The 21,911-nt window shown below is 39.7% G+C and overlaps 1 protein-coding gene across 4 annotated transcripts; it reads left to right on the top strand.

Moving 5' to 3' along the window:
* The first annotated feature begins 334 nt into the window (after positions 1-334).
* Positions 335-21,415, top strand: LOC117748768 (poly(ADP-ribose) glycohydrolase-like). Of its 4 annotated transcripts, none has more exons than XM_034558830.1 (18): positions 335-781; positions 875-963; positions 1,070-1,198; positions 1,604-1,815; positions 2,240-2,362; positions 2,951-3,037; positions 3,285-3,359; positions 6,590-6,682; positions 7,700-7,854; positions 9,822-9,901; positions 10,002-10,062; positions 10,236-10,311; positions 11,459-11,606; positions 15,812-15,890; positions 16,316-16,424; positions 17,882-17,987; positions 18,998-19,126; positions 19,393-21,414. In XM_034558830.1, exons 1-18 carry the CDS (start codon positions 666-668, stop codon positions 19,566-19,568), a joined length of 2,043 nt encoding a protein of 680 aa, XP_034414721.1. In that variant the 5' UTR covers positions 335-665; the 3' UTR covers positions 19,569-21,414. The 4 variants fall into 4 exon arrangements, with proteins under 4 accessions (XP_034414721.1, XP_034414719.1, XP_034414718.1 ...); XM_034558828.1 differs by having other exon boundaries at positions 1,070-1,489; positions 19,393-21,413; XM_034558827.1 differs by having other exon boundaries at positions 1,070-1,815.
* The last annotated feature ends 496 nt before the right edge of the window (positions 21,416-21,911 follow it).

The raw sequence follows: 21,911 nt of genomic DNA, 5'->3' as shown, positions 1-21,911 counted from the left end.
AGGTGACCTAACGAACAACAATACAGTGGAAATAGAATATAACTTAAAGGATCTCCTTTAATAACAGTTCTAATAATGTGAAATTATGAATATCATCATTGAATTTGAGCTGACTTTCAATTAAAAACAATACAGTAGTGTAACCATATGCTATTATAATATTATTTCATATAATTATAATAATATAATAATAATAATAATAGCCATAATTATAATTCCAAATTAATGTTGTTTTTGACGTACCGTAACACCATGAAAAGAGTTGCATTACATTTCAAGTGGACCGCAGTGTTCTAAACGTGGACGAGAACTGCGATGGAGTTCTCGCGTTACTTTAGTGCGGAAGTGCCTTGGTGTTGGTCAACGGAACTGTGTTTGTAGCAATGTAGCAAGAGCTATTGTGCGTTTTAACATGAACAAAAAAAACTAACACATGTTCTTGTAGTATGCCTTGGAGCTATTTAAAGGGTGTGACGTCATCGTTTCCCCCCGTTTGTTTTAAAAATCCGTTGTAGTCCAACGCCAGTTAGCAGGGAAGCGTTAGCTAACATAAGCTATGGTTTGTTGTTGACAGTCGGTTCCAGATAGTCTGTCAACCTACGACCGAAGGAAACAGTCTGAATACGATTGAAGGGTATCCAATAAAAAACATTTTTTTGTCATGTATGGCTGCATACCATATTTTAAGATTGTCTCACCTATTGAAGAAAGGACTGCCTAAGAAAAAAATCTGGACAAACCCAAATAACACCTCGATCGTGGTGTCAGCTCAAGTTGTATTGTGAGTATACACGTAGTGTCTTTTCATGTTTAAACTGCCAAGAAAGACACATCTCTCGAATTAATATGGCTGTGTTACTTTCTCCTTTTGTAGAATGACTGCGCTGACAGACTTTGAACCTTTAGCAAAGCGGCTGAGGGTTGAAATCAGTGCCCCAACGTCCCCTTCATCTTCTCTCACAGGTAATTTGTTAAGATACCATTTGTCTGGCAGAGTATATATTAAATATGTCATTGCCATTAGTACATTCCTCTTTGTAAAACAATTTTTAATTTTTTTATTCTTAAGCCCCATCTTCATGTATTCAGAGCAGAGATGACACATTAGATCAAGAAAGGAGGCAAAACAACACTGAGACGAAGATGGATATACGACCAAAGACTGGAGCAGATAGTTTGCGAGGTGTAAAGACAAAAGGTGACCGTCAAAGAATCAGCCCCAAACCACAACAGAAGGTCAGAAATACTCTTTTACAATGGTTGGGTAAACTCCAAAAAACCCCAAGTACACATGAAGCGTGCCAAATCCAAGAGGATGTAGAGATGGCCGGCGACTGTGGTTTTCAAAGCACTTCAGCTCAGGTTCTGGACTGTCAAAAGTCTGAAAATCCCACCTCGTCTGACGAAGACAAAGAAACCCAACCTTTGACACCTCAAGAGCTGTATGAAGACACACCTGTATCACCACCTTCCAATGAGTCTGCAGGAGGTGGGCTAATGCAGACACTGTCCCACAATTATGGTGGATTAGAGAAAAAAGAAGTGGAGACATGCTCAGAAAGCTCTGTCAAACACAATACCAGAATAACAGACTTCTTTTCAGGGACGTCATCAACAGGTTTACCTGTGAGAAGGGGCAGGCCAGACAAGACTCCAGAGAAACAAGATGCAGACAAGGAAACTACCTCTGCTGTTGTCAAACCTAAGGTCAAATGGCTGGGGACGCCAATCAACGACCTAAAGAGAATGCCTGAATGTGGAGGACTGCTTCCTCCACTAAGGAATGTTCCTGGCCAGCACACTGTGATGATACAGGTTTGAGACGCTCTTTCTTTTTTATACTCGTATTCACAGCACTTCAAGTGGTTATGTTATGTTATGTTATGGGACCATTTTTAATTGGTCAACCCAATGTCTTTGCAGGTTTGTGAGTCAGCTTATTTAAGCAATGATTTGTACAATACTGGGATGTCTTTGAGGGTTTTCAGAATCATTTGTAAGCATGCAGAGGAAAAGCATTAACATACATCAACATCATCTTTAAATTGATGCTTATTCTTTTAAGTTTCTCACATTATATATATATATATATATATATATATATATATATATATATATATATATATATATATATATATATATATATATATATATATATATATTATCAATAGGACTATTTGGTTTTCACACTGATGTATGTTTACTAATGCCATCTATTTTCATTAAATCCTATTGACAGACAGACCTTCTTGAGAGTGGTAACGTTTCTGTTGCATATCCTGCTAAGTTTAAGGATACTTGGGATGATGTCCATGTCAAGATGCCCTGTTCCAGTTGGAACCTATTTCCTGTACAGGATGAGGTAATGGTCCAACTTTCTGTAAAAGAAAAACTCATAAGAACATTTGCAGTAATCAGAATCAGAATCAGAAACTTTTTTATTAGCCAAGTAGGTTTACACCTACAAGGAACTTCGCATGTTGGGTGGTGCAACATAGGACGTTAAAAAATGCATATGTTACAAAATTAAAATAAATTACAAATTAAAATATGTGCTAGGCTGCTTTTAATTACACTGATTGTAGATCAGTGGTTTAATATAGGTCATGTAAACAGTACTATCACATTATTTGTCTTGTTGAAGGCATATTCAGTCTATTATTGCTATGATTGAGGATTATCGGATTAGCACAGTGATACAGAATTTTATAAGTAGACCTTCAACAGTGTCTACAAGTTATGATGCTTATCCATCCACATTAACTTTTCATGTCTCAAATCTGCAAATGCATGAATGAACAACAATGCAGGGGCAAAAGGCGGTACTGTATTTAATAAATCAAGACATCACTGCAAGCAACAGAGCTTTATTATTCTTTGCATATGAAAAGCTGAACGGATATGACCTTGCAAAGACCCGGTATTAATTAATACATTTGTGCTTCCACAGGTAACACAAGAACTTCAGAATAAGAGTCGGTGGGAGTTGATCGAGGAGAATTTAAACAACACATTTTCAAGTCAACACGAGTTGAAGGCAAGTTTCACATCTGTGTCCTGTTATTGGCAAGTTATGATATATTACACTTCATAAAACGAAGGGCAAGTGTATTGTAGTTGTTGTTACTAGACCAAGCCATAAGATGGTGCCATAGGCCCAGAAACGTCTCCTCAGAATTGTGAATTATTGAGAGTTTACACACATAGTAATTATGAGTGCAAGTGACAATTCAAATAGATTCAGCTTTTCAATTTTGTATAATTATTTAATTTGTTTGTTACAGAATGCAATATTGAAATACAGTAACTCACAGGCCAAGAAATGGGACTTCACCGCATTACGTTTGTATTGCACCAAGGTAAACAATATACATGTTTGTTAATCGTTTTCTGAATGTCATTGAACCCAGAAGTAGTGAATGAAGTTACTTTGCGGGTAAGCTGTCGACTAACGAAACAGCATCGGCCTAATCGTGATACTTCATTACTCCACAGAAAGCATTGAAAAGCAATGTTGGTGCTTCTCACAGAGCTCGGGTCAAAAAATAAAGACCAGATGTCTCATCAGATAGATAGAATAATATCTACACTTTGCGGAACACACAGTGACACGGATGTCTCATTTGCCACCAGATTAGATTTAATACGATATAAGCAGTATTTAAGTGGCATCGTGAATCTAAATTGATAGATGGACCTACTATGCAGACTCTTTTCTGTATGTACTTAAATACAGTACACGCAGTCTAATGAGCCTGTCATGGAGCGATCTGCTGGTTTCGAGAACACTTTATACGTGGCTTAGTGTGGAAAGAACTTTTTCTAGGTTCTGTGAAAAGGTTTGTTTTGTATTGTGACGAGGCATTTTTGCAGCATTACATAAAAAGTCACGACACTTAATAGAATGCAATTCATTTCGATATATATCTTATCTTCTTGTGTGGACATCTGGGTGTTTGGAGTTCTGAGGCTCAGATTATAAGGCTGTTTTTTTTTTTTTTTCACTGCACCAAGCTAATGGATTTTCTTGACGGGATCAGGTCAAAACAGGCCAGAGTTGCATCGTGATGGCCAGAGCACTGTTGGGTTATTGGTTGTTGCTCAGAGTTGTCAGTGTCTTCTCCGGCCTCGTTTTGAGGCTCTCCATCATCTTTTGTCTTGATGCGCTTTGTGTCACGTAGAGAACCGGCAAGGGCTGTACTACTGTCTATCTCACCAAGGGGATGGGAATCTTTCATTTGGAGAAATGGGCCGTGTTGTGACAGTGTTTCTATAAGAAATCCTGAGCCTGTAGGACTAGACAAATAATGGGCTTTATTTTCCTTATAGTCAGAGCACTCACCCACCCGGTGCATGGCATCCTCTATAATACATCAGCTACATGTTTTTATGATATCTCGCATCTCATGAAAGAAGTGCATGTAACTACTTGTTTCATGAATGTCAGTATGTCAAATGTGTTTCTGTCATTTTGTACAGGTACAGTAATGGAGTTCTCACAGGAGAATGTTGCAGCCCTTCAGAGGCAAAGTAGGAGTCTAGAGAAATATTTTAATCTTTTGCCAAAAGGTCATGTTTAGTAACTTGTCATAAATGAAAATGGCTGACAGGACTTCCCAGAGAATGCTTTACTCTCTACCTTTTTATAATGTTGAATACATTGTGTGCCATATGAACATCATAAATCATGTCCGCATGGGACTTTTATTAGATAAAAGATGTTGTGGTTGAATTCACATTATCATAAACAGTTTGGATTTGGAAGTGAGGTGCCACATACATGTTTGCTTATTACATCTAACATCTGATCACATTTTTTGCTGATTTGAAGGGAAGATAGTATCTCGAAATCAGTGACGATTGGAAGTTCAGCAAACACTACATTTTGCATATTAAAATTGTGAAAATTAAAAGTGTCACACATTTGTGTTTCATGCGAGATACTTCATGAAACTTTTGACAACCACATACTGAATACTGCATTGTAGCTCACACAAAGGCATTTTCTTTATTTATGTTGTGTATTATTGCAAAGTTGACGCTTACAGTTCCTCTCCACAAAGACTGTTTATTGCTTCCGTTCCTTACATAATTTATTCTCAGTTTGACCGAGTTATAAATCTGTGTTTTAATCGTTGAATATGCTGAAACGGCAGAAGCAATTACACATTCATATCTTAAACATATTGATAGAAAGGCAGCTCATATAGCAGCTCACAGAATATAGTGTTGGTGTTTATACATTTCATTTAAAACCAATAACCGAGGACGTTCGATTTATTTCCAGTGCGACACACGGGCAAAATGGGGATAGCAAACAGTTCAATGTAAAGTTGCCCGTTTTTTTTTTACTTTTGCCCTGGAGATGCCCGATTGGAGATTCATTTTGAGTGTCAGAGAAAAGTAGACATGAAGGGCACGGAGTGACGGGCCAGGCACCCTCATTGAATATTCATCTCTGCACGCACATCTTATGAATAACTGAAAAGCTGTTGACGGACAGCTTTGGTGTGGTCAATTTCTCTTTCTCTGCCAAACCACTGTTGTGTTTACGGTTATGAGCATGCAAGTGTTTTATTTTTCTTACGTGGTCAAATGGCCACAGACGCAGTCGAGCAGATTGCTTTATTGCTCTGACCCATGGGAAATAGGAACGGGAGCATCAGGAGTTGTGTTAAATAAGTATGGGAGCTCTGGTTTCTCACTGCCCACTCGCCTGCATCTTGCTTGATTACTTTGTCAGTTGGGTGTGATGTACAGACATGTATCAAGTCATACAGAGTGTTAGTTTAGTTGATTTGACGCACTGTCTTCTGCTGATTTAAAGAGCTGGGCTTATACTACCTCAGCGATATCCTCCGCCTCGCCCTGTCAACTGCCTTTATTTACGACACCCATAGGAGCGGTTTATGATGTCAACCAGGTCATTACTTATGACAGTGTTTAGTCAGGCTTCTTTTGCCATAATATAAATGTCCTGAGCTGAATCACAAGCCGGAGCTTCTTGGCCTGGGATCACATTGTCCTTTCCATTTCAAACGCTCGGTCATTTGCATCCGTTCCAGGAAGACTATTTAATCAGCTGGCATGTCCGTGCAACCTTGATGAAATTGCTTTGTGATTGATCGTTCTGACATTTTGTAGCCAATATTCGAGTAAATACGGGTTGTATGTATTGTCTAAAATACATTAGTGCACTTAAAGAGTGTTGTGGAGTCATGGGTGATTGGTATGCTACTTTAAAATATGTTTCTGGCGATACTATGAGAGACATTCAATCCAGTATTCAGCTTTTCATTTTCCACTCGCTTTTTTTACATTCGCATTAACAGTATTGTAGGTTGAATTGTAGAATTACAAATAATAATACAAAAACGAGAGTATTGCCATTTGGTGTTCTGTATTGCTGGTATTTCATTGATTTGTTTCGTTGTATAATTGGACATAATGTCTACCATTTTGATATGGATCAGAGCTGTTCGTTTTATTTGTCCTCTATCTGTCCTAATCAACCCAAACAGCAAATAATGTCACAGCTGAGTTTTGTGGCAAAACAACACACATAAACAGATCTCTTGCTCTCTCCAAGGTCCTGGATCCTGATGATGCTGAACATCTGTTTGGCTCCCTGCTGCCAGACATGGTGCAATTAGCACTGCGAGCATCTGAGCTCTGTACCAAGGTAACAGCCATCTACCCACAGACAGGGACTCACTGGTCTGTGACATCGTAGATCACCGCAGCAGGTTGATCCCAAAGGTCACGACATGACAAATATCTTGTGAAATGGTAGTAAAAAGGTTGAGGTCAAGTCACGTAGCTATTGATGGTCATTTGTACGAAGTTTAAAAGTGTCCTCGGTCATCTCGCTCTTTGGCATGTGGTTGAGGAACAGCAATGTGTGTTTGCAGCCAAAAGAAAGTCTAATTAATAGTTTTGTTTTATGAGAATCAATTTGGCCAAGCAGACAGTAATCACATTTTATTTATACATCGGTGTGTTAAATATATCTGTAGTTTGATGTATTTAATACTCAAACTGGCCCAAACAGAAAAAAACGTTTGCGCTAAATCAGTATTTAGTGTATTAAGTGATTTACACTTGAGAAGCAGAGAACATGTGTTGTGTGTTGCTGTATAAGAGTTGATTTCTCTAGTCATTTCTTTTTAAATGGGTTATTCTCACGAAGTTTACAATTTATTTAATGGACACAAAAATTGAGGTTGTCTAAAATCAATCTCTAATTCTATTGATTCCGAAAACTGGTCTGTGCTTGAGAAGAAGAGATAAGAGATTAATACTTAAGTGGACTGAATGTGCTCTTACATGACTACGACATTGAAATACCTGCTAAACAGCGGGCAAAATGAATGTAATCCATCCTATCTATCACTATTGCTCTGTTACCATGTTGGCCATGCAACTTGTAGCTAAACAAAGTAATTTCTCCTGTGTGGATGTAGTTTTAAGCTGTCTCCATTGTCGTGACAGAATAAAGAATTGCTTTATTTGTCAACCCACAGCCTTTTACTAAGAGTATGGATCTGTCATAAGCATAGCTGGATGTTGATTGTGATTATGATGGCTTATTCAAGAAGCACAGAGTGGTGCCAAATTAGTACATTTAAGTAACATACTTCAATGTCTCGTTTGGCAAAACAAATTGTTTTGACCTTCCTCATTTTTGTTCCTCCTCTAGCCGATACCCCTCCTCAAGAGAGGCATGAACCACTCCATCACCATGTCTCAGGAGCAGGTGGCATGTCTGCTCGCCAACGCCTTCTTCTGCACCTTCCCCCGACGAAACTCCAGAAGGAATGAATACGGCAACTACCCAGACATCAACTTCTTCAGGTAAAATAGGGATGTGGTAGTTTTAGCCATGATGTTTAAAGTTACATCATTTGTAAATGACGCTGCTGTGACAACTAGTTTCATTTCCATGAGGGGGCACTACTGTATGTGTTTCCTTATTTATCATTTTATCTTCTGGCTGGGTGTAAAATCACAGTACGTCGACTCTATTACAAATGAGCAAACACTGTCTTTATAACAAGCGTATACTGATCAGAGACCGTGATCACTCTGACGTGTTTACAAATGTGCAATCATCTGTTTCAAGATGCTGTGCTTTAAACCGTGTTTCCTTTAGGCTGCAATACTTATCAGAAAATATACACTACAATACTATTTGTCTTTCTCCGGCTGTTTTACCAGAATAAAAAATACCTTTAAGTGTAGTTAGAGCATCACATTTGACAAATGGAAGGGCCGGAGGGTCGTATTTTAATCCCTGCAAGCTTTCACTGTGGAGATCGTCTGGGTGGTGTCATGCTCAGTCTTGTCCCCCATCTCTGTTGGCATCACAGTGTAATTACCTAAATGGAAGAGAGAATTAGATTAACGTTGACTCAGATGGCTGTTTTTGACAAAGGCCATTGCCATTGGTTGCTTTGCAGAAGGCTGTAGAGTTCAATTGCATCAGTATTTCATTCACAACAAAGGTTTTGCTATGATTTTAAAAGGAAAGACAGTTTAATCTGTTTAGCCTGCTGTGGAAATCTGTCCTGAATCACTAATTTGGCGCAATTAAATAGTTTTTTATTTTATTACTTTTGATATAAACCTGTCAGTTCCAAACCTTTTTCTCAATTTTTTTGTTTCACAGGAAAGCTGTTTATCTTCTATTAACTATTAAGTTATTTTTTTGTCTGGATTAAATGTTGTCGCTGTCATTACAAATATTCTTCAGAAGTCAATTCATTTATTATTTCGTTCAAACAGTGTTTCCAGGCTTTATTACCCTCTTTGTGAGATATGTTTTCATCTGCTGACGATACAGAAACCCAGCTGTTCTACATACTGTAGTCACTTATACCCTTTTCCTGAGTTACATCATAGCCTTTTTCACATCCGTGGGTGGTATATTGATGTTATATAATTGTATAAATATTCTTCCCCAAAGACCCTATTGCAATTTGTTACTAAAAGCCTGCTTTCACTTGTGGCTCGCTTATGTCAAAGACGTTTTGCCCCGAGGACGACACGACGCACGATTATTTCTACAAAAACTAGAAATGAATGCAGGAGCAGACTTGGATGAATGCATTGCTCAGCCCCTGGAGGGCTCTCAGAGCACCAACCTTTTGTCATTAATTCATTTCACTCACATGTCATTTCTTTCTCTTTATTGTGCCACGTGAAGCCGGCTGTGGCATCCTTTATTGAGTTTGCTACTGATTGAGATGGTGGGCTTAATGCTGAAAGTTCATTCAAACCCGCCCACTGCACCTCACTTACAGCAGTTTTGTGTGTGTGTGTGTGCGTGTGTATATTAGTGTGATATTTTTTCAGGGGGATTGACCTTTTGCCTCCTGAGGACTCAGTTGCTTAAAAGGGACACAGGGCTTCTTAATGTACCCCCAAGGAGAAGGAGCCCGGTTTCCCTTTCTGTTCATTGTTTTTGTGTGAGTGCTGTGAAGTGGCACATGAGTGTGACTCTGGGATGGCAAGCCTCGGGCAACTCCATTGTCGCAACAGCGTAGGAACTCCTATATAATAGGCTAGTGACTGAAAGGGAAGCTGAGTGAGAGATGAACCAATTCATATCAAAAGTTAAAGCATGACTGAACTCACATGGCTAAAGTGGAGGTCTTGTGTCTCCACAGAGTCTTTGCTGTAGATGTTTAACTGTTAGTAGACTCGTCTGTGATGTCTAACCAGCTTGCTTAAGAAGTGTGCTCCATTTTCAGAAGAGAAATAAAATATATAGTGTTATATCAAAAACTGAATTAAATGCATTGTCTCTTCTCTCCCTTCAGGCTGTTTGAGGGGTCCTCTCCAAAGAAGATTGAGAAACTGAAAACCCTGATGTGCTATTTCAAAAGTGTCACCGAACAAAGTAGGTGTTCAGATTTAAATTTCAAATTTTGCAGCAAAACATTACTGATGTAAAATAAGATCTGATATTGAATATTTACATCCCTTCTGGGTTTTTTCAGAGCCTAGTGGACTTGTAACTTTCACACGAAAAAGCTTGGATAAACCTCTGAATTGGAAAAGGTGTAGTTTATTGACACTAATCAAAGAAAAAAACATTTTTTTTATTTTAGTATGTCAATTGTTTCAGTCAAAAATCCCTGCCGCTTGCTAAATCCAGCAGACTGGAAGCAAGCAAGGATCCTTAGTCTCAGCTGTAGTTGATAACTGGAAAACATTCATTGTTTGTGTTTCAGCTCACAAACCCGACTTACAAAGCTCCACATCACTTGTGAAGGGACCATTGAGGATGATGGGTATGGAATGCTTCAGGTAAGATGCAGAGGATGGGAAGTATGCTCATTTGTGGCTAGACAACATGATTTAGAATGACTTTGCCTTTCAGAATGAGACTCTTTTTTTTTGCTTGAAGGAGCTCTTAGTTAGAGGGATACTCTACCTTGTGCTTGGAGCCCATCCTCTTTTGCCTCTGTTGTAGTCAATCACTGAGCCACAAGATTCTGGAGTCTTTCACCCAGAATGCTTACTACTGCTGAAAAGGCCTTTGAGGGAGCCCGTGACACGTCGGAGGGAGTGTGTGCTGGGACTGGGGTCGAGGCCTCTGAGCCTCCTCTGCTCTCTGTGTCGGCCATGCTTCCTGTACACTTGTCAGGATGGCCGGCTCTGCCTTTCACCTTTTGCTTGCCTTCAGTCGCCACAAGCTGACAGTTGATGTGCACACATGACCAGCTCCGGGGGCACACTGCGGCCCGGATTGATGGATGCTCTGTTGGGGGAGGGGGGAGGGTGCTGACAGCCTGTCAAAGCAGACTTTGGAGGATGGTTCCGCTGTCCCAGAGTTGAGTGACCAGTTTGGGGAGATCTACCCCTCAGAATGCTGCTCACCCCTTTGCCGCCTCTTCATGGGTATGGTGACGGGGTTGTTCTGGACTGTCGATAGGCCAATGAGCTCCGTCCGGAATTGGGATTAAATATGTTCCACATGGCTGCTTTCTGACTAAAACACCCGCTTTGTCCCGTCTGTGTCTGAGCTGAAACAATGAGATGCATGTTTTATTTTGAAAGTAAATTCGGTGTCACCCGTAGATCTGCCCACGATTTTGAAAGAACACAAGCAGCAATATATGTCACAGGCATCAGTCAGCAGTCAATTTAGCAACATGTTGTGACTGGAGGGAGATGTTAACTTTGGACTGCAGGGCTGCTCTGTTGTTTTGATAATTGCTTCTGGCAGCTGCACACCTAAGTGCAGCTCACTTTGGCATGGGGGACAAATGTCTGAATGATGCGTGCACCCCGGGCCACCTTTCCAATCAGCTTGTCAGGGATTCTGTCGCGAGGGCTCATGTAGTGTTTTCCCAAGTTTGGGAAACTATACTCATATTTTTCCCAGTCAAAGAACATGTGCACATGACTTGAAACGTGTTTTCTTCAGCCCTCTGTCTGTCTTGATCTGCAGGTGGATTTTGCCAATAAGTTTGTGGGAGGAGGAGTCACCAGTTCGGGTCTAGTTCAAGAGGAAATCCGTTTTCTAATCAATCCTGAGCTCATTGTTTCTCGCCTCTTCACTGAAGCCCTGGATCATAATGAATGTGTGATCATCACAGGTCAGTGATCAAAACTCTCCCACACCTTTTTGTGAACATTATTTCCACTGAATTACTTGATCCAGATCAGATCAATAATGCCCCCGGGTTCAGTTCTCTCGCACTTGACCTGCAATTTGACAGACACACAGCATGTACACACCTTCAATTTACCCCATTCCGGCTCAGCGAGGGGCTAAAGGATGTTTGTGGCAATTGTGCTGTTTTCTGTATCTGTCCTCGTCACATGTTCCTGTTTGATTGGCTGCGGAGGGGAGAGTCTCATCAGTCGGGTGTGGTAGATTGGACTGTCCTGATTGCTCTGTTGGTGGCTTTTGGTTGAGTAATTCCCACTGACTGTATTTTAGGTTTGAGTGGTTGCAACAAACGAGGTCGGGACAGACCTGTAGACCCAGTAACAAGACCTAGACTCAAGGAGTCCCAGCAGGGGGCTGATGTCTGCTGACAGTTTTTTCTTATTTATTATCTGTTTGCAGCTGCTTGATTGCATTTGATAAACAGGTTTTAAAACTAACGTTAAGTTATATATTTATAGCTTATCAAAACTAAAGGAAGCCCACACAAGTCTAGTTGACATTCTACCTTAAGAAATATATATCATTTAAATGAGTAATGTATGTATTTGACAACAGGGTTACAAAAAAAAAGTGTGTACTTCCATTTTTTTAATGGAGCTATGAGCCTGGCACAAGTACTGTTATGTCTGCATACATGTGAAAACATAATTAAAATCAAATGACCTTGCCTAGTAAGTATTACAATGTAATAAAGCCCAACCGTCTCGCACATAGGGGTGTAAGAAAATAACTCTTGAGTGTTGCAATATTATGTTTTGCAACGCTTTATTGGTTCTAAAAAAAACTAGACATTTTTAATTAATAGTTTCATATTGAAACATTCTGGGGCAGTGGTTGAATGTTTGTGGCGAATGACGATCCCACTTTTCTAATTAAAAAAACAACAACACTTGTACTCAGATTGTATGCATATGGTGCCGTGCTGTTCATACAAAGACAGTTTTCTGAAAATAAAATGTAAAGAATTACAATATATTCCCCTGCTTACAGTATCGCAATATATTGACTCGTGATGATATGTATTGTCAGATGTTTGCCAATACACAACTCTACTGGCTCAGTGAAGTAAAAACATAAAACCCTTTTTTTTGGCTATATAGATGCCCTTGAATCAGAATCTCATTGTCGTCTGATCAGCATTACAGAAGCTATCATCAATCAGCTATCATGATCATCGTACTTTACAGCTCTCATCTTACTGCCACCGTTCGCATCAGCATTGTTTACAGAAACAGGCAGATATTCTTTTGGGAGAAAAAGCTCTCATAACCCGTCTGTATCCTCCAGCACCAAAAGGCAGAGATATTAGCTGCTAATTGGTCACCGACCCTATGCAACTCCATGACGGGAACCACTGTTACGATGCGAACACCCACCCATAAATAGATTAACTGCCTCAACATTGCATTAACAAGCACGTTGGATTTGAGCAGGAAGTGAAGCAACGGAGCCGCCGCCCTGCTGATCAGCGATCGTACCGCTGCATCAGGTCTTCTCGCTCTGGCAGAGTCACCTTCAGACTTCTTGCCCGCCATCTCTCCCTCTCGCCTCCACTTACGCCACTTAACTTTATTACTTGGTCCCAGAATTAATTATAGCTGGAAGACCTGCCCAAGACCTGTTCCGCTAATGGACTCTTCCATTCCATCATCTTTATTGAACTCTGCGCCCGTATCTCTTGTCCTCCGTTGTAAAAGCCAAGTGTAGGCCGTCCCTGCATTGTGTCCATGAGGTAAATCATATCCCCCCTGTGTTATGTTTTGGCATACAGTAGGGAAGCTAATGGATGAAATGTTCAATAGTCCCCCAGCCTAATTGAATTTTCCTTGATTGCTAGATATGTGGCTGCCATCATGGGCGGTCAAAAGTCCCCAAACAGTATCTCGGCGGAGTCATATGATTCATTGATGAAGATGTAGACATTTGTTTCTTTCTTCATTTTTCTTCTTGACTGCACAAAATCTTGCTCAATAATAATAAATTGTTATGCTCATTGTACACAGCTATGTTTTATTGATATTGGTGTGAAACAGTGTCATCCTCGTGTACAGCCGTATGGTAGTAAATCTCTCAGTTGCCCACTTTAGCCTCTACATGGCAATGAGATGCGCCTCTGACCTTTTTATAGTCTCTGGTCCACCAAAAATACGAGCCACTTTGTTATGTTGTATTTACACATGAAAAGAACAACCTTCAGGAACATCATGAATTATACCTGCAGATTTATTTGCAACCTATTTGTTATTTATAAATAGTTTCTAATAACCACACACATCATTCCCTGGCCAAGATTGATCTGCTTCTCACTGCACATAATGTTTGAATGACAACGGTGTGCATAAAAATAAAAAAAATTTAAAATCCTAATCTCTATTGTTCCTGAAGGTTGTTCCTTTCAAACGCAAATACGGTTGATCATAGAGTTTGATATTCTTGGAGGACCAATAAAGGTCATGTGTATGCATATTTAATATGATCAGGTATGCAAATGTCTATCTGTGGTATTTCATATTGAACTTAACATGCTTTACATTTCTTTATCAAATTTCTAACATTGGTTGAATATTTTGAGTCACTCTTTTTTTATAAACCAGCCTTGTAACTATTTCACATGTTGTTTTTTGTTGTAGCTGCTAAGTATTGAGGGTCACGGTATTGTTTTAATAAGCATTAGTATAAAATCAGCTGTTCAATTTAGTGGTCTTTTTTTTTAACTCAGTTTGCACATCTCACCAGAGATTCTCTAAATAAGGGGACTTGATTAATTTGCAAGTTGACTTAAAGGTGTCTGCAGAATATTTACCCACATAAGGATTGCCATACTCAGCGTTCTGGTATTGAACAGCGCAAACACGCAGGAGATTTATTTTCTGATATCTAAAGATATTTCACTGCTGTTACCTCCCATTCATGCCACTTTACTCTAACCAGAAGAGTACACAACTTTGAACAGAATGCACCTCCTTTTTTTCTTTTATCCATACATTGTGGTAGTAGCATATGACCTCTAGTGACACAAACAATAATATAGTGCAAGATAAGTTCATGGCCAGTAGTTGGATTGTAAAAAGCGGTTGCTGTGGTTGTACGACTTGGCTGAAAATAAGTAACGTAATTATAAAGTCTGGTGTTATATGTTTTGCCCGTTCTGCTTTTTGTCCATCTGTTTTGTTTTAAGAGCAAACTGGCAACCAATCATTGTGCTTATTACTTAAAAACGTGACAGGCAGGCTGATTATCAGTGAAATGTCAAGTGGAGTCCACTCTAGAGATTCCCTCCCCTCCTTGTGCACCTCCTAATACCTGCTCACCAAGGCCCCCACTACTAATCACTTGGTCTATTCACTTTGCACCATGAAGCATCTCAGCGAGTGCTCTCAACAGCCAGGTACTAATGAGCGCTAATGAATGGGAAGTTAATTTGAGGCCTCACTTGTTTGACTGTGCTGTTGCCTCACCACCCTCCATTCCCCCTCTTACTGATGCTGAGTGCTCCCTTGTGGGTTGGCGGTCAGTCGCTGCTTCTCACATTGTTTTAAGGGGGATAATAACTTGACCTTCCTCTTGTCGAGAGACGGCTTCTCTCGTTTCTTCCAATCACACGAGGCAGAATCACGACACCCTCTGAAACCCTTTTGTTATACTATAACAATGGATTTGTTTCGGCAATTAGTAATGTTTGGATGTCAATGCAAATATTTTAAAGAGTAACCAGTTGCAAATAATTATTTTTCTTTGTATTTTTTTTCTGTCTATTTGTTCTTTTGATTGTTTATATGAATGGATATTTAAATATATTAAGATGGTTCTTTAAGAGCCTGTTACATGTGCCTTTTTGAAATATATAATGTATCCACCACTGATATATAGTATGTGAATGTCATATCAGCGTTTATAAGTCCATGTTGAATGAAAAACACTTTTAAACTGATTTTAGCTCCATGAATATTATTCTTAATTTTGCATTACTGGTGGCTAAACTGGCCAGAATCTTAGAAGATAAGAATCTTGATTTTAATTTTAAAAATGTACATGCAGAATTTTTTTGCCACGTTTGAAAATCAATATTGATTGAGTGTTAATGATTTGCAGTGATACGTGACTAATGTCCCTGTTTGTTATTCCCAGGTACACAGCAGTACAGTACATACACAGGCTACGCTCAGACCTACCAGTGGGATGGCAGCCACCAGGACACAACTCCAAGGTATCTACTGCTTTAAAGATCTTTAAAATGCTTAAATAATAACACCATGCAATGTTTGAGCCCATCATTACATTTTTGACGATACTCATGGGAGGGCAATTTGGTCGGTCCATCACTTTGACTGTAATGTGTCAACAACTATTTGATGGATCGCCATAAACCTTTGTACAGACATTCATGTCTCCCTCAGGATGAACTGTAACATATTTCGGTGATGCCCAACCTTTCATCTAGCATTATCATCATCATCGTTTAAAATTCAGGCATCTCTCTTGATCTCTCAAAGCATGCTTTCTGTGTATTTTATTGAATTTATTTTGTGGAACTTCCAATTTTGGTGGTGGACTGCCTAATTTGACTTCAGCCCAGTCTTTTTGTTGTTGTTTGTGGAACATCATAAAACCATTTTCTTGTATTTGTTTCAGAGATGGCTGGCAGAGAAGATGCACTGAGATTGTGGCCATCGATGCGCTCCAGTTCAAGAACTTTCTTGAACAGTTTAAACCAGAGAAATTAAACCGGGAACTAAACAAGGTTATCTTTTATCTTTTTTTTTCCTGCTTACTTTATTTGAGTGTTTGTGTTTCTCTCTATTTTAGCCTTTGTAAAGAAGTATGCAGGAACAAAATAACACACAGGTATTAATACCTGAATGGTGAGTGCTACTTTAAGTGTTTGTTTTGTGGACAAAGAGTGCACAGTTTGTATACTTTATGTCTATAGCTGCAGTAATGTTTTAACTTTGTTTTGGTTTGCACAGCTTTAACGTTTTTGCCAATCCATTTGGTTGATAGTTGGGAAGCATAACATTGTCTCTCAGTAAATATTTGAATTATAGTTAAATGCATTATATGTGTAATACAGACTGATGGATTTGTCATATTTGTAGATAATATGCGTAATATTATTCATTCCACTATCCATTAAGCCCAGAATTAATTTTAATGAACACAATTGTCCTCAGGGTGATTAATCACAATTATTAAATTAACATCACATATTTGTTTTTTCAATATAATTCTACCATGTGTGCAATCTTTCCAGTCAGAGATGTAGAAAATAAAGATGTTGATGTTGTCAAGAAGAAAGCATGTTTGAGTTTGACAGCTCTGACAAGGGTGTGAAAAATGCACCAACATATAGATCAATCATGTTTCGAATATTGTTCAGCTATCTGTCACTTCTGCCCTTTCACAGGAAGAATTTATGGGAGGCTGGGCGCTCACAATTCATTTTCACTATTCACTTCATTTGTGAAAGTGAATACCTAGAGCTCCTTCAGATCTTTCATTTCACATCTGCTTTTAGAAATGATGCATCAAATGACACATCCCACCTGACAGGTCATGCCAAATGCTCTTGGGTTTACTCCGTAATGTGCAGTTATTAATATGTTAAACCCGCGGCAATTTCACACCAATGGCAATCAACCTGAGGGAAATATGTGTGAAGTTGACACGATGTTAAACCTGTATGTTCAGCCAGGCCAAGCAACCTGTATGTCTTAATGCATCGAATGATGTGTCAAGCGCCGCAAGCCTGCAGGCAAATATAATTACGTTGCTGCTTTCCATTTATGTGTAATAGTATGGAGACGTTCTTTAGGCCCCGGTTCTTATAAAACATACCAGTCATCTGGAACCACAAGGTGATCCCAAGACCTGAGGCTCATCAGAGCTGATCCCGCCTCTATGTACTAAATGACACGTCATTCCCAACTTACTTGAGCGGCTCGGCCTGGTGTGGCTGACGACTTGATGTGATGTCATCCAAAGAAAACATTGTTTCGTTTACAATGTTGACAGCATGAAGGGCTTTGCTTACCATGAGGCAATGGCAGTATTCGATATATCCCTCTGCCACTTTATTTGAGCCCTCCAAAATTCCCGTAGCATGCGTACAACGTTTTGCAAAGATCTCACTGTGCAATGGTTTTCCTTCTAGTAACAGGTAAACAACACTACATAATAATGATGTCGGTCTTCTTTCAGGCCTACTGTGGCTTTGCTCGATCCGAACAACGAAGCCAACACCTTGCGGCAGTGGCGACAGGGAACTGGGGCTGTGGGGTTTTCGGAGGTGACGCGCGTCTGAAAGGTAAGCGCTGACGCAACGCTCCCGTCACGAGATCATGTGGGCAAAATGTGCCCCGATCATCTCGCTGCACTTTGGCAGTCTAAGTGGACTCTCTCTTCCAGGACGTAATGGAATACATTTCAGCTTCAAAGGCTCCGGCAGTTCATTCATTTGTCTTCCGGGAATGCGTTCATTTAGTTAAGCCCGATTCGTCGCCTTCCGTCTATTGATCAAATGACAAAGTTAATATGTTTCATTAATAGTGAAATTGATCGCCTGCTCGAGTCCATCAATCCGTTACAGCTTTCTGTCTCAGCCTTGTGTCACTGTCACTGAGCAGGGAGCTTCTGGAGAGTTTATGCTAGCTGTTTGCGGTAGTACCTGACTTTACAGCCACTGTGCAAACTATATATTGTTAATTAGCAGCCCTCCATAGGCACTATCACCTACTGTTTTCTTAATGACCTTCCTCCTGGGAAGAAGAGCCTTGTAATGCAGATGCAGTTCTCCTCCTGGGTTTACCTTCTGTGGCCTCGGATAGCCGACTATCTTTTTTTTAATCATCAGATAATTCTTGGGAAAAGCAGCTGAAACGAAGCAACTGCTGAAGTGTAGACATTCAGCTTAGCCCTCTTCTGAAAATGTTGATTCAGTTATGCTCGTTTACTTGCCACTGTCCCAACCTTCATTAATCAGCAGACGTATTTCCAGTCTCTTAAAATATTCACAGCTTCCCGGGGCCAGACCTGGGCTCTCTTTGTAACTAATCCAGAGTTCTCAGTGGGGGTGAGACCTATTCCCAGATTACTTCCCTTTTACGGTACACGCCACACAGCTGGTGCGACACACTTTGATGGTAACATCGGCTGCTTGGATGACTCCTCAGACTTTATTTCAACTTTTCTTTATTTTTTACAATTAAGAAGAAGAGAATGTAGGAACGACATTTTACAACAAAAAAACATAGAAAAACAATCCCTTTTCTCTATTCTCTCACGGATGAGGTTCATCACAGGCTTCTTTTCCTCCAGCTTTGCTCCAGATGCTGGCAGCTGCTGAGGCGGGCCGAGACGTGGCCTATTTCACCTTTGGTGACAGCCAGCTCATGACAGATGTCCACGAGATGCACTCTTTCCTAACTGAGAGCGAGATTGGTGTCGGTAAGGAAAAAAAACACCCTGTCTGCTTCCTGTTTATATGCAACTGTGATTACGCCCTCCTTTGTTGCGCTCTTTTAGATTTCACTGCCGATGGCGTGATAATAATTCAATAACAATATGATTAATTGGGTCTTTGAATATTTCTTTTTTCAGATTTTGTTTTAAACAATGGAATCTCGCAAACAACAATGATATGGATAATTATTATTCCTGAAACTGCAATATGAGCCTAGATAACATGCACAATCTCCTTGTCTCTTTCTCAGGGGAGGTGTATGATCTCCTGAGGCAGTACAACAGCTCAGTGTGCAGGAGCTGCCTCAGTCGGCGCCCTGACGTCAGCCTCTACTCGTTCATCTACCAACAGGTCAGCTCCTCCCTAGCGCCAGATGACTCCGACGGGGGCTCGGCCAGACATCACGTCCCTGCAGACTGCCGTTAAAGTCAGGTGGCTGATGAGTCACCGTGCCTTATTTTTTATTTATTTATTTCATCCAAAAAATGATTTAAAAACTTTCTCCCGCTGCCCTTTTTTCTTTTTCTTTCTTTTATTAAGAAAAACTTGTTTAACAGTGGTGGATAAACCAAATGTGATCTCCACCACTGGCAGCCAAAAATGACAATCTAGCATGGAGATCCTTTTCAAAAACAATGGAACTGCAGAGGGTGATTAGTTACAACCCCGCCTGGCGCCGTGTTCATTTTGCTGCTGCTGGTAGTGCGCCAATGGATCGAGCTTCAATACGACGCAATTGTGAATTTAATGGTGAAGCAAAGGTTGCCATCCATCTTCTGAGTTTGTCGCGTTGCCTTTTTTTTTTTTTTTTACACCCACACATATTCAGCTTAATTGAATTGGCTGTCAGAAATCAAGTTAAAGGAAAAGAATAACAAGAATTGGGTTTGGAAAGCTTGGCTTGATTTTTTTAGGTTCTTTTTAAGAGCAGCGTGATTCTTCTTCTATTCATTCACAGCTAAATTCTAGTTGCAATCACAGGTCCAGTCATAAACTTTTTCAGATTCTTTGCTGTATGTGATGCACTCTAAAGGAACCCAGTTGCACTTAAATTATGTATTTGATTGGTTTGTTTCTGTATTTAACTACTAATTTCAATGATTATTTGTTATTTTACAGCTTTTTTTTTTTTTTAAATGGCCGGAATAAAATCAGTTTAAAGTAAATGCAATTTTCAAATTTTTTATATTGCCTACATTTTATTCTGAAGAGAGCCACAAATGTCAGTCATATGGACAATCAGGATGATGGCCTCTTGTCCCACGGATGTTACAAGCACAATGAGTTTTGATTCAGCCTTGCCATTTATCTTTCCCCAGCTATTGCTTTTCTCTTTCACTCACAGTTTAATAAGGTCATAGCTTTTATATAAACTGACCATGACACCTCATTAAGTAAAGAGTAGATCATAGAACATCCAGTCAGAGGCGTGAGTCAGGCAGTGGGGCTCCTGGGTAATTTCTCTCTGTGTCGGATGAAACGCTTACTCATTTGCATCAAGGAGAAGCTGCTCGACGCAAATCTTTAGAGGAAGACGTTTGGCACTTTCCATTCCGGTTTGATTTTGTAGGAGTTGTAGAAATAAACACAATTTTACAGGGTTCACAATAATAAAAAGTTGATATGTACATTAACACCCTGTTTGATATGGAGTAAATGCTTCTTAAAGTTAGTTGACTATAGACACAAAATGTATTTCAGTGATTGTACATGCCTGGTAATCTGTTATCTGTCTATTTACTGATTACCCAGTGAACGGGAGTTTAGTGACTTCATATTTTTAGTTGAACGTTAAATCAGTTTTATCCCCAGAGTGTGTACGTCACTGAATGGACTCCTGGAAGTGAATGAACGAGTTGGAGGCATCTCTGGGTTTCGTGCCGTCTGCTCTCATTGAATCAGGACTTGGGGTAGGTGGGTCTCTCTTTGTGGCTTGCTGAGTTCAAAAAATGGCTTTGGTGGCGTCTCTCCTAAGGGGATCCATCATAGACCCACAGGGGTGCCCAACTGAATTGATCCCCCAGCAGTGAGCCCCATGCGTGTCTTTGACCTTTTGGCTACCATCTGTCACGAACAGTGTTTAGTCTTAAACATGACCCGTGGCTGTGCTGCCGTTTGGGCTGGAAACGTTAGATAAATGATGCAGTCTGTATATGAGACTTTGAACTTTATAAGCTCAACGCCAAGTGGTGATTGCAAAGAAATTATCACAAGTTTACTTCTTTATTTTCTGTCTTTTTGATGATTTTATTATAATCTATCCACCTTTTTTTTAATTTTGGTGTGCAGAACATTTACCCAATTGGATAAAGATGCATCTAGATGGTATTTTTTAAATGCATTCAGCATCCAGGAATATTTATGATTTTTGAAAATCTTGTTGAAGCATGAAAAACGAAGTACAGCAGTCAACTGCTAAAGGGTTGTGTTTGAGTTGTGGTTTGGTGTTGAAAACTCGGGGCTCAAGCAACCTTTAATGGGTATACAGTGCACTCCTATATTGTAATCATATACACATACATGCCACGTTTTCTTTAGTCTATTGAATGAATTATCAATGGACCCCAGAGAACAAAGACATTGTATCAAGCAGTTCGTCATTAGATTCTTTTTGAAGATTAAACAACATTGCCAAATAATCTTTCCACTTTTGCTTTGTTTCCATCCAAGAAGGTCAGCTCTGATAATGTAGGGTGCTCTATTATAAATGGGGAGGGCTGCTTTAATTAATTATTTGCTATTTACTGCATACATCCTTATTATTTTTGA

The sequence above is a fragment of the Cyclopterus lumpus genome, chromosome 19 (genome assembly GCF_009769545.1).
Source record: "Cyclopterus lumpus isolate fCycLum1 chromosome 19, fCycLum1.pri, whole genome shotgun sequence".
NCBI lineage: Eukaryota > Metazoa > Chordata > Actinopteri > Perciformes > Cyclopteridae > Cyclopterus > Cyclopterus lumpus.
Note: the sequence above shows the minus strand (reverse complement) of the source record. Positions and strands in the feature narration are given on the sequence as shown.

Excerpts from the sequence above, each read along its gene's own strand:
- LOC117748768 (XM_034558827.1), top strand. The coding sequence starts at position 666 with ATGGCTGCATACCATATTTTAAGATTGTCTCACCTATTGAAGAAAGGA. Across the intron at positions 7,855-9,821 it reads CCAGACATCAACTTCTTCAG|GCTGTTTGAGGGGTCCTCTC; the intron begins GTAAAATAGGGA and ends CTCTCCCTTCAG. Across the intron at positions 11,607-15,811 it reads TGAATGTGTGATCATCACAG|GTACACAGCAGTACAGTACA; the intron begins GTCAGTGATCAA and ends TGTTATTCCCAG.